The 13499-nt window shown below is 38.3% G+C and overlaps 1 protein-coding gene across 1 annotated transcript in view; it reads left to right on the top strand.

Annotated features, from left to right (window-relative positions):
• Window positions 1-12076, top strand: part of erbb4a (erb-b2 receptor tyrosine kinase 4a) — a 184333-nt gene extending 172257 nt beyond the window's left edge. The window contains exons 21-27 of the mRNA XM_051118003.1: window positions 2476-2631; window positions 2898-2973; window positions 4126-4272; window positions 5136-5233; window positions 5351-5521; window positions 7518-7815; window positions 9836-12076. Of these exons, the coding sequence (XP_050973960.1) occupies window positions 2476-2631; window positions 2898-2973; window positions 4126-4272; window positions 5136-5233; window positions 5351-5521; window positions 7518-7815; window positions 9836-10695 (1806 nt within the window). The 3' untranslated portion in view covers window positions 10696-12076. The remainder of the gene's footprint in view (window positions 1-2475; window positions 2632-2897; window positions 2974-4125; window positions 4273-5135; window positions 5234-5350; window positions 5522-7517; window positions 7816-9835) is intronic.
• Window positions 12077-13499: the final 1423 nt, after the last annotated feature.

The raw sequence follows: 13499 nt of genomic DNA, 5'->3' as shown, positions 1-13499 counted from the left end.
CTCTCGCTCGCAAGAGAAGTCAATGGAGATTCGGACCCGGAGGACGGAGAGAACGGTGACGGCCTCCCAGCCGCTAAAGGGGTAAGTGACTTGTTTCATTTAATATCACTTACCCTGCGGTTGGTTGAGGCTGTCGACTAAATTCCGGTTTCTCTGTCCCCGGTCCGGTGGCGTTGCGAGAGGGAGTCGCCCGGAGAGGAATCCCCGCCCACTCCGACCGCTGGAGCCTGGTTGAGGAAGGTAGCACTCCTGCGTGGGCGGCGACCGGATGACGGGGATGTCGCTTGGGGGGGGGAATGTGACGAGTCGACTGCCTCCCCCCCTTATTGTCAGCTGCACCCCGTCGGTAATCGCCGCCCTTCACCAGGCTCCCGACGGGAGTGGGCGTGTGGGAGGAGGAGGGGCGCCGAAACATCCAGGTCTGGCGGCGTGTGATGAGGCACACCTGATGTGAATGAAGCCTCATCACCGCCGCTGTTAAAATGCCGAGCGCGCCTCTCCTCGGGAGACCGGTCTCTTCCCCGTGCATGCACGCTGGTGTCCTCGTGGGTCCAGGAAGGGGTGAAGAGGGAACCAGCGCCGCAGGACGAGTTGCCGGACCCCGCGGGTCCGGATGAGGACCGCACCCGTAACGGCTGACGGGCCAGGATGCCGGGCCGTGTTATCCCCCAGAAGCGCCGCGTAGGTGGAGGAGGACGATGCCGCTAGAGAAGCCGCCGCCCCTCGCACCCCGGACCTGAGCGGGGAGCGCGTGCGGCCGCCGGACTCCGCCCCTTACCTGGACCCTTCCCTTTTGGAACACTACCCCTCCTTCACGGAACCCCGTCACTTCGAGGACACCAGATCCCCCTTTTGTTTTGGACACTTTTTCCCCCTTTTTGGACACTTTGTTTTATTGTTTAATAAAAGCCTCTCCGAGGCCTGACGTCACGCCCACTGTGTCTGTCGCTTTGCTCCGCCCCCGTGACACTGTTCAGAACAAACAAGTGACTAATGAACAACCATCACAAAACAAAACAAAAAAACATTTTTAGATCATCCAGGTAACCACACACAGCCTTAAGAACCAAGGGTTCCCAGACTTTTGAGGGGGGTTATGTAATGATTTCAGTTACTTTTGGTCTTGTCGACTATATGTAAACATCTTTATGTGAAATGTCTTACTCAGGACAGTACTAAATAAAAAATATAACATGAATTTGTATGATCTCTCTTTTTTTTATTAAAATTATTCACGTTTTCACAGATTATGCAAGGGGTTCCCAAACCTTCACATAAAACTAATATGTCATGTTGATTTATTAGGTTGTATACAGATATATACACTACATACAATACACTTTTTTATTAATACAGTAACAAAAAGTGTCACTTGGAAAAGTTTTGCACTACATTTCACACTGTGGCCTTGGTCTGTGTGTTTTGTGTGTGTGTGGCTGATGATGGATCGGTCCATGATTCATTCTCTCAGTATCAGGCGTCTGCTCCTATGTTTAATTCTCACATTTGTCTGTAATGCTGAAAAGTTCCAAGACAAAATGCATTTAACACAATGTGCTTGACTTCACATCGTCTGCCTGTCTTTTCTCTTGCTGCTAACTACTTTTGAGCAGCACTTAAGCAAGAAAAAGACACATTGCCTACGAAATGATGGACGGCATGGCAAAGGGAACAGTGTATTATAGAGAAATATGTTTCTCATTTTTCCGTTTTGAACACAGCTTGATGGTCACTGTTGTCTTCTATTGAATGTTGCATTCATAATAAAAACATTGGAAATATTCAGACCATCATAATTCTCATCATATTTATTTAATATTTTACACCAGTGCACCCTTGAAATGTTTTTGTTGTCCCTTTGGGTGTGTTTTTACACTTTTCTTTGCAAAATGTCACGGGCTGAAATGAAAGCAATTTTATATCACTGTGCCATTCAATCTTTTTCACAGTAAAGGCGAGCAGCAAAAGAAACACAACTCGCAGGGACAATTACTCTCTTCAGAGTTCCTCAAACATGTCAATTTGTTTTCATAACTGCACAAAGTTATAATGTTTCTGGTTCTAGTAAAAATAACTCTGGTTTTAAGTGCAATTTTTCTAAAACATCACTGTCACAACTTTGGTACAGAAAAGGAAGGATGTTTAAGATCTGGAGAAAAAAAAAAAACAAGAAAAAAAACATGGACATTGAATCCCAGAGAAAATATTTTTTGTGGGCTGATTTATGAGCAATAACTACAGAAACACGATAAAAAATTTTCATCATGGTTATAATGTTATTTTTTTTGTTTCGTTTTTTGTTTTGTTTGTTTGTTCCCAACTTGTGCAACACTTTATCTTATGACTGAAAGTAGCTTAAGTTATTGCCTAAAATGCAGTTTTCTAATGTTCTGAATGTAATGTAATGATTTGTAGTTGTATTTGTGATAACCATAATGTTTTTGCATAGAAGCACTCAGATTTCCTATTCGACAGGGTATGATGTACCTAGAGGAGAGGCGGCTGGTGCACAGGGATCTCGCGGCACGTAATGTCCTGGTCAAATCTCCAAACCACATCAAGATAACTGATTTTGGACTTGCTCGACTGCTGGATGCTGATGAAAAGGAGTATAACTCAGATGGAGGGAAGGTAAGTGTTTAGAACCCCAGACACACTGGTTCTGACAGACTTTATATGTGACTGGTTTGGAATTATTGAGCTCATTTTTAAGTGATTTTGTAATTCATGTAGTGGGTTGGATATCAAACTGTTAATCAGTGAGAGTGGTAGTTGCTTGATGGTATTTCTAATTTCTAATAATTTTGCAGTGCTGTTTCCAAATTTGATTTTTTTAAATACATGATTGCATACTATATATGATTATCACATCCTGATGAGAATTCTCTCGTATGCAGATGCCCATCAAGTGGATGGCCCTAGAGTGCATTCATTATAGGAAGTTCACACATCAGAGTGATGTATGGAGCTATGGTAAGTAAAATACTTTTGCTTTATCCTATTTTTTAATATTTTAATATTTTTATTCAGCAAAGATGCATTAATTATAATATAATTATATATTATATTTCTGTCTATTGAAATGTTAAACAGCACAACTGTTTTCAGCACTGATAATGATAATAAATGTTTCTTAAGCAGCAAATCAGCATATTTGAATGATTTCTGAAGAATCATGTGACACTGAAGGCTGGAGTAATGATGCTGAAAATTCAGATTTGAATAACAGGAATAAATTATATTTTACACAGGAATAATGTATATTTACAATATAAAGAGAAAGCAGTTCTTTTAAATTCTAAAATATTTCACAATATAACTGTTCTGCTGTCTTTTTGATTAAATAGATGCAGCCTTTGTGATCAAAAACTATTGGTATAATCTGAATATGATTTAATATATAAATACTACATATAATACATATACAGTAGATACACTTAAAATAATATATCCTGCTACACATTTGCAGTTTTAAAATGGCAGATATTTAAACTCTAATATTTGCTGTACATTGTCATTTTTATATAATGCAATATCTTTAAATAAAATAAACTGTTATATATTTTTAGATTTTATGACTAAATATATTTTATTTAAATTAAATAATAAAACAATTGTATTAATTGAAAGATAAAAACATACAATAAAAGCACAATAAAATAAGACAAAATTACAAAATAGAAATAAATATATAGTGCTGCTTGAAAGTTTGTGAACCCTTTAGAATTTTCTACATTTTTGCATACATATGACATATTTTTGCATAAATATAAGTCCTGAAAGTTGACAAAGAGAACCCAATCAAACAAATGAGACCAAAAATATACTTTGTCATTTATTTACTGAGAAACATCAGTCATTTATTTACTGAGAAACATACTTTTGCAACTTGCAAATATTTAACACTGGACCATTTTTCTCAATAAATAGTGGCAAACATATATATTTATATATTTGTTAATATATAAATATATATATCTGATTAACTTTTTGGTCATGTTTATGCAGAAATAATCTAAGTTCACAAACTTTCAGGTAGCACTGTATGTATATATATATATATATATATATATATATATACACATACAGAATGTGATGTGTTGCCTTTCATTTATTGTCATTCAGGTGTGACTATCTGGGAGCTGATGACATTTGGAGGAAAGCCTTATGATGGGATTCCCACACGTGAGATTCCAGACATCTTGGAGAAGGGCGAGCGTTTGCCCCAGCCACCCATCTGCACCATAGATGTCTACATGGTGATGGTCAAATGTGAGTGTTATGTAGAACTCTTAATGTGATCAGTAGCTCAAATGCTACAGAAAAGCACTAGCATGCATGCATTTTGTTTAAAAATACTGTAAAGTAAATTCCAATGTATGACAATAACTTTAATATCCACAAAACCTTACTTCCATGATTTTTCCATGCTGGCACCGTAATATTTTATATAGCAAGATACATGCAGTCACATCGTTTTTAGCCCAGCTGCTCGCCATGTTAGACCAGACAGTCTTGCGGACTGTGGAAATAAGCAGCTGAGTGAGCGCTGGGGTTTCTCAGCCGGTTCAATCAAATAAACACAAAGAGATGAAATGAGACGCGGATTGAACCCATTAATTCTAATTACATTTTGACTGTAAGCTGTTGTTTGTGATTCTACTCGCTGTGACATCTGTAACCCCACGGACAATGAAATGCGAAATATTGATGGAGATGAAACGTGGTGTGATTGCGTGAGTAATTGCTGCTCATTTGGATAATGTGTTTGAGTGTGAGAACTGAAAGGAAATTAATTGGGAGGAAATAAGGAGCAGCCTGCTGCAAGGTGAGGGCATGTTACTTCCTGTCAGAGACATAATAGAACTGTAAGAAGTTCAGTAATTTGGGCAAATTCTAACTCTGATGTGGAAAAAAAAAAACAATGAGATGCAAATAAGTCTGTCTATCTGTCTGTCTGTCTGTCTATCTATCTATCTATCTATCTATCTATCTTGTCATTGTCTTTTTTGTTTATTTATTTATGTATTTTTCCTTCCTTCCTAATTTTTGCAACTGCATTGCACTGTCTATGAAAACTGTGTAATTGACAAATGTAGTTGCTACATGGCTTTTCTTACTGTCTTCACCTCCAGGCTGGATGATTGATGCTGATAGTCGGCCTCGGTTTAAAGAACTCGCTGCAGAGTTCAGCCGCATGGCACGAGACCCTCAGAGATACCTCGTCATACAGGTGAGAATATGACTATTTTTGTATTACATCTCACCTTGAAAATCAATACTTTTGTCCTACACCACCCATTAAACTCAAGGTGATTGCAGAGAGTGATGTTGTCATTTCTGTTCTCAGGGGGACGATCGCATGAAGCTGCCCAGCCCCAACCACAGTAAGTTCTTCCAGAGTCTTCTAGATGAGGAGGAGCTGGATGACCTGATGGACGCTGAAGAGTATTTGGTTCCTCAGACCTTCAATATCGCTACCTCTTCTTATACAACAAGACCACCAATGGATACCAGTAGGGTAAGAATAGCTCTTTGCTTTCTTTAAAGTATACCTTGATTGCAGTGCAACCAAGATTACCTTCATTCATCTTCAGAATAGAAACTAGATATTTTTGATGAAATCCAAGAGCTTTTTGACCCTGCATAGACAGCAATGCAACTGACTCGTTCAAAGCCCAGAAAGGTAGTAAGGACATTGACTGATTGCTGTTCTTCAGAAAAACCCTATGGGTCCCACAAATTCTTTGGTTTTCCAGCATTTTTGCGTATTTGAAACTTTTCCAACAATGATTGTATGATTTTGAGATCAATCTTTTCACACTGAGGACAACTGAGGGACTCATATGCAACTATTACAGAAGGTTAAAACGCTCACTGATGCTGGAAAAACCATGCATTAAGAGCCGGGGGTTGAAAACTTTTTAAATTTAAAGATCAGGATAAAATTAACTTATTTTGTCTTCTGGGAAACATGTAAGTATCTTCTGTAGCCTCTAAAGGGCAATACTAAATGAAAAAATATGATATTTAGGCAAAATAAGAAAAATGCACAGATCTCCATTCTGTTCAAAAGTTTTCACCCCCAGCTTCAAGGAATAATTTTTCCTTCAGGAGCATCAGTGAGTGTTTGAACCTTCTGTAATAGTTGCATATGAGTCCCTCAGTTGTCCTCAGTGTAAAAAGATGGATCTTAAAATCATACAGTCATTACTGGAAAGGGTTCAAATACACACAAATGCTGGAAAACCAAATTTCTGAATTTCTGAATTTCTGGGACCTGAAGGACTTTTATGAAGAACAACAGAACTGTTTAGGACAAACAAGGGACTCATGAACAACTATCACTAAATTAAAAAACAGAGCTGTGGATCATTCAGGTAACAACACAGTATTAAGAATGAAGGGGATGTAAACTTTTGAACAGGGCCATTTTTATAAATTCAACTATTATTTTCTCTCGTGGACTATATGTTTTATATGAAATATCTTATTCAGGTATAATATGTAATTTGTATCATCCCTCTTATTTTGGTAAAATAACATTTTACAGATTCTGAAAGGGGGATGCAAACTTTTGACCTCAACTGTAACATCCTGTGAAGTGAAAAGCTGTGTTTGTAAAAAAACAAATTATGATGTTTTGATCAACTGTTTGAACTGATGGTACCCATTCACTGCAGAGGATCCATTGGTGATCAAGTGATGTTATGCTAATTTCTCCAAATCTGTACCGAAGAAGAAACAAACTCCCTGAAACTATTCCTTGAGGGAAAATAGGTTTGGCTTTCATTTCACTCATTTACTCTAATGCTAACCAGCCAAACATTGCCACCTTATGTTGGAAGTAATCACTATTTTTGCAATTCTGTTTTATCCCTCCCTGGTGAATAAAACAGAATATGCTGGTAGGTATGTTTTGATGCTGGGATGCAGGTTAGGTATGGTTTGATGCTGGTTTGAGCTGGTCCTTAGCTGGTTTATGCTGGTCCTTTGCTGGTTTTTGCTGGTCCTTAGCTGGTTTATGCTGGTCATGTTGCTGGTCAAGGACCAGCATAAGCCAACAAAGGACCAGCATAAACCAGCTAAGGACAAGCATAAACCAGCAAAGGACCAGCTTAAACCAGCACCAAAACATACCTAACCAGCATCCCAGCATCAAAACATGCCTACCAGCATATGCTGGTTTTTCACCAGGGCTGAAACCTTAACTTACCATCATCCCATTGAAGTTCCCATATCTTTTTTTCCCCTCAATTGTGGATCAAAACCACTTGCATTTGGATGACGAGAGAGACAAAAACACATCTTTCCACATGCACGTAAATAGCCTATCCAGTCATCTCTTATTTTAGTTTCTTTTCTAGCAATGATAGCCCATACAATTTTCAACCACCTTTTTATTGGCAATCAAGCACTATCATTATAAAACTAAAGATTTAGACACTTAAATGATTGCTGAGTCATTGGTGCAGGTGGATGATCCATCTAAACTTTATTTTTGTTCCCCCATATAGACGCAACTGAACTGTCGTGACAGAGTTTTTAGCCCAGAAGACGGAATGGGAGCTTGTTCCCAGGAACCTTCTGGTACAGCGAGTGGCGTCTTCATCCCAGTAAGCACACAAGGTGTGGTTCTCGATGCCCTTGAGGAACAACACTGTAATGGGAGCTTGAAAAAACAGCCCATGTCTGCTGGAGACGACTGCGACGGCCAGCGCTACAGCGCGGACCCAACTGTTTTTCTAGGAGAGAGGAATCAAAAGACCACTGATGAAGATGGCTACATGAGCCCTATGAACAAATCAGCCTCAGGTAAAATTAAAAAGGTCACATTCAAAATCCACTTGGCGCAAAAGTATGAGGAGGCATGTGCATGTCGCTTCTGGGTATACATGAATTAGTTTGGTGTAAATCACCTCTGAAAGTCTTTTATTACACATTCTGTGGTCGATAATATCGCAGGCGTTCCATTTCAACCTCAGATAGTTTAAAACAAAAGGGTGTCTGGAGTAAAACATTAATCCAGTGTGGTGGGTTGAGTAGGAAGATAAATCAATAGATTCTGAGTTCCTCCATTACAAATTTTGGCAGCAGTTAATGGTCTCATCCTTCACCTTAGAGGCCTCAAACTAAAGAGTGCCAATGAATTGTGGGTGGTTAACTATAAGTAGGCTACTCACCGTTTTTATGCTAGTATCAGTAGTTAAGCTACAACGAGGAGGCTATATGTTACCACCACAAAGTAGCTAACTGTAGCTAAAGCTTTTTAACAAGCCCACATTGCCATTAAGTAAAGAGTGTTTCTACTTTTGGTGACCATATTTACATAATTTCCAATTAAGGTCCATGTTTTATTAAGCCTTTATTCAGAAGATGTTCACATGCTCCACAGCTGAATGAATATTCCTGTGCACATGTAATCAGCATATTCAGAATAAACTAACACTGATGCTCTCTTCTGGAAATACTGCTCATTTATTATGCTCCATATTTATTATGCGAACACTAATTTAATCAGCTCATTAATTCTTATTCATTTCCTGAACAATAACACACAAGAATGTGATGAATTGTAAAATGTAGGTCATGAGATTCGAACAAATGTAGGCCATAGTGTTCCTTTTAATGTTTTTAAAATCTCCTCTTCTCTCCAAAAATCGTGTTTCTTTAGTAGTTCTGTCTGCGTTTAATCACTTAGAATTATATCTATATATTCACTCGATTTATGAGGTGATTTATGTTGAATGAGGTGTTTACATGAACCAAAATTCTGATTCATACAAGCATATATTGTGTTTAGATTTATGGAAGATGGAAAATTGTCTTAGTTCATTTATTTACATGACTTCTTGAAGAATGTAAAAATTAATCTTACATAGGTCTGATTTATTCCAGTGTTGTTATTGTTAAATAAAACTATTGTAAAAGTGTCATTAATTGACGTAAAATAGAAATATTAGATGGAACTAAAATGTGACCCTGGACCGCAAAACCAGTCATAAGCAGCACGGGTATATTTGTAGCAATAGCCAACAATACATTGTATGGGACAAAATTATCTATTTTTCTTTTATGCCAGAAATTACTAGGATATTAAGTAAAGATCACGTTCCATGAAAATATTTTGTAAATTTCCTACTGTAAATATATCAAAACGTAACTTTTTATTAGTAATATGTGTTGCTAAGAACTTAATTTGGACAACTTTAAAGGTGATTTTCTCAATATTTATTTATTTATTTATTTATTTTGCACCCTTAGATTCCAGATTTTTAAATAATTAGATTTAAATTATGTATAAATCAATTTCAAATAATTGACCCTTACTGACTGGTTTTGTGGTCCAGAGTCACAAATGTTGCCTTGGCATTTAACTGAAGTAAATAAATTACTAAAAGTAAAACTGGGGAAAAAATAAATAAATAAATAACCCTAATAAAATAACAAGGCAATACTTTACAATAAGGTCTCATTTGTTGACATTAGTTAATGCATTAATTAACAGGAACTAACAATGAACAATATATTTTTACACCATTTATTAATATTTGTTAATGTAAGTTATTAAAAATATTTATTTTCATGTCAGTTCACAATACATTAACTAATGTGAACAGATACAACTTTACAATTTTAATAATGTATTACATTTTGAACTTGATATTAACTAAGATTAATAAATGATATATAAATATTGTTACAGTAACAGTGATGTATACTAGTGTAAATCTAGTGTGTACTGCTTCAGTAATCATTAGTGGTGAATTGCAGTGATTCTATATACAGTGTGGAACTTTTGTCATTCTATTTTCATTGTTTTTTGTATCTACAGACCATCTTAGTCCTGTCGAGGAGAATCCTTTTGTAAACCAGCGGAAAAATGGAAATATTACTGCACTGGACAACCCGGGTTACCACAGCACCCCTGATAGGAAACCCAAGGGTGAGGATGAGTATATCAATGAACCCCTTTACCTCAACACATACAACAACACTAGTGGGACGAACCAGGAGATTCTGAGGAAGAATGGAGCTTCCATCCCGCTGCAGATGACAACAGCAGCCAACACCGCAAGTAGCCACGTTATCCTCTCAACACAAACTGGGAAAGCCCACCACCATGGCCAGGGAACACATGTTCATTTTGCCGTTCCACCTGTTCAGCCCCCCCAAACAAGATCAATGAGCCAAAATGGCCAGCATTCCCAGTCGCCACACGGTGCCGAGTCCAATTCCTCCAGCATGTCTGGCAATCCCTCCTTATTAACCCAAATCTCCCTCGTCAGCCAACAGATCCAACCTTGTCTGGCAAGTCAGCCGGGCTCTTCAACCCATCCGGCTCAAGTGGTGAAATCAGCAGTCACTAGTAAAAGTATATCTGGCCTTCCCGGCCACCTTATCTATCCAGGTAACATGCTTCAAACGGGTCATTCTGGGACTGTAATGATTGACAGGAAGTCGAAGAAGAATTTTGATAATCCTGACTACTGGCAGCATAGTCTACCACCCAAGGTAACCCAACCAAACCCTCAAGACCCAACGCAAGTGTGCAAAAGCAAACACCCCTACAGGCACAGCATCCGAAGTCGCATCGCCGTGGCTGACAACCCTGAATATCTTTCCGAGTTTAGCAAGAGACCGGGAACGGTTCTGCCACCTCCACCGTACCGGCACAGGAATACGGTAGTGTAACGCTGCAGTTCTAGAGAGCCAGATTCTTCTACCAGCACCGTATGCTAAATTGGAATTACTGAAGAAAAACTCCCAACTTCAGGAACTAAGGAAGGAGACTTCTCAGACTTTAAAGGGAAAACTGATCAACCAAAGTGCCTCTAATCTATTTCAAAAGCTATTCCATCTTTTCTATTCCAACAAGTCAGAATGTAACCAGATGTACATCCTTTAAAGAGGAAGTTTAAACAAAAAATGAACGTTCTGTCATCAAGCACTCTCCCTCATGTCACTCACAAATGAAGATATTTTTAATGGACCCTGAGAGATTTCTGTCCCTCCACTGGATGTCCATTACACTGAGGGAAAATCGAATTTGTTATAACCAAATGTATTATTTATTTTTTCTCAAACCATATATTTATGTTTAGTTAAAACCTTACACTTTTATTTAATATTGATGAAAAATATTTCTTTTACCATAGAGAGAAAAATGTACATTCATACCATGTAAAAAGATTATTTACTATAAAGACCATAAATCTGATCTCTTTCACCTTTTTACAACTTTACCATGAACAAAAGCTAAATTAGCTGTACTATAGAAGTAGGATTTTTACTTTAATACAAAATTTAATTTAGATAAAATTAAAACACAGTCTTCCTCGGCTGTGTTTTTTTAATCGGGAGATTCTGGACTCTGGCCGAGTGTCCACAAATGCGTTTTTCCCCACAGCTGGCATATTTTTTCAGTTGTTCTCAATGGGAGCACCGCGTTTTTTAAAACGCCAGGAGCATGTCGAGTGCTGAGCGTCTTTTTCGTGCTGAGCGTTCGGGCGTTTTTATTCTCGGCGCAGAGAGTTGAAGAATGTTCAACTTTGAGTAAAACGCTGCGCTCATCACTGTCACTTTCTACCCAACCAATCAGAGCGCAGCAGGGGCGGGACTAATACCGATCACCCTACTTGTACTTCGACTGAACAATGTTGGAGAAGTTAATAATGCTTGTCTCCTAGTATTTATGTCTTTACCAGTTGGAAATGCCAGACTACCATACTGTTGTTATGAAAAATAATGCTTGGAGAAACATTTAATTCGCGATGCCTCTGCAAGGACAAGTCCACTTCCAGAACAACAATTTACAGATAATGTACTCAGCCCCTTGTCATCCAAGATGTTCATGTCTTTCTTTCTTCAGTCGTAAAGAAATTATGTATTTTGAGGGAGACATTTCAGCATTTTTTTCCGTATAATGGACTGATATGGTGCCTTGAGTTTCAAATTCCAAAATGCAGTTTAAATGCAGCTTCAAATGATCCCAAATGTGGTTGGGATCCCACATTTGGGGCACCATTGAAGTCCATTATATGGAGAAAAATCCTAAAATGTTTTCCTCAAAAAACAATTTCTTTACGACTGAAGAAGGAAAGACATAAACATCTTGGATGACAAGGGGGTGAGTACATTATCTGTATCATAACAACCGCAGGGTCTCAAGCGCTCACAGCTGAGCTTTTTCAGCAGAGCGCCTGCCGTTTTCAGCCGGCTAAAAATGCTTTGGTGGACATGCAGCCTCATTCAGGAGATGTGTAATAGCGCCCCCCTAGCGTGTAACAGTGAAAATGTGGAAACCTGGAAAATTCTGTGTTTGGCGGGGAAAGAGCTGGACTTGAATGGACTTTCAAAGAAGGGACAGAAATCTTTCTGGTTTCATTTGAGTTTTAAGATGAAATCTAATTGGTTCGAAAGGATATGAAGGTGAGAAAATGATGAACATTTTCATTTTTGTTTGAACTATCCCTTTAATTCTCACCTGTGACTGATTCTCCTACTGTTAGAACGTGCATCGTGACATTGTGGAAACTGGTGTTCAACTTGACAAAAAGGTAGAGGTAAGGAAAAACAAGAAATCACACTTTCTCAAGTATTTCTTCGAAAGGAAATAGACTTTAATGCGGTTTCTTCTGGTTTCAACCAGCTGTCTTTTTGACCACTTTCCATCCATCTTGTATCGTTGCTGTTGATGCCGTAAGCTATTTTCTCTTCATTTTTTTTTTTTTTTTTTTTTTTTTTGACTGACAGACACAAGAAGACTGGGGTACAGTGACTCTTATGTGAATGAGACAATGACGTGGATTGTAAATTGGCGCATCTTCTTGTACCGTAGTGGATTTATGAATGGACTACACTGCTATTTATTTTCAGTCATGTTCTTCTTCATGTTCTTTAAAGATCTTACCAATTCCCCCCCAGTTTTGTACTCGTATATAGGAGTTATTAACAAATCTGACACAGGCAGAGAAAGAGCACATGGGCAGCCATACAACGGGAAATAAGTGCCTTCCTCAGCGGCACAAAAACATCGGTGGACGTGCCAATGGACTTGTTTGACCTGGAATCTTTAATTGTTGTAAATATATGTGAAACCAGTTTGAATATTTACTACTGAGCCACCTATGTGCAAATAGACTCATCCAGACCCGGGAACCATGTATTGAAAATAATGTTGTTGTATTTAATTCATCTAGTAATGAATTTAACGGCAAGATCAACATATTCTGGAAGGCAATATTTCAGCTGTTGGAGGGCACAATACAAACTCAAATAAACTACTGATCTCCAATGGAGAATTTCACAATGTACTGTGACAGAAAATACTTTTGTCTGAAATGTATCCTGCTCTCAGTGAGAGTGTGACCGTATTGTGGCCAGGGAGAAACTATGTTCATATGTTTTATAAACTGTAATGGGCGTTTGTCATTACCTATGTCGGCGTGTCATAGCAGATATGAAGTTGTGACTGTGCAAATTTGGTCCTAAACGTA

This window comes from Labeo rohita, chromosome 1, assembly GCF_022985175.1.
Source record: "Labeo rohita strain BAU-BD-2019 chromosome 1, IGBB_LRoh.1.0, whole genome shotgun sequence".
Taxonomy (NCBI): domain Eukaryota; kingdom Metazoa; phylum Chordata; class Actinopteri; order Cypriniformes; family Cyprinidae; genus Labeo; species Labeo rohita.
Note: the sequence above shows the minus strand (reverse complement) of the source record. Positions and strands in the feature narration are given on the sequence as shown.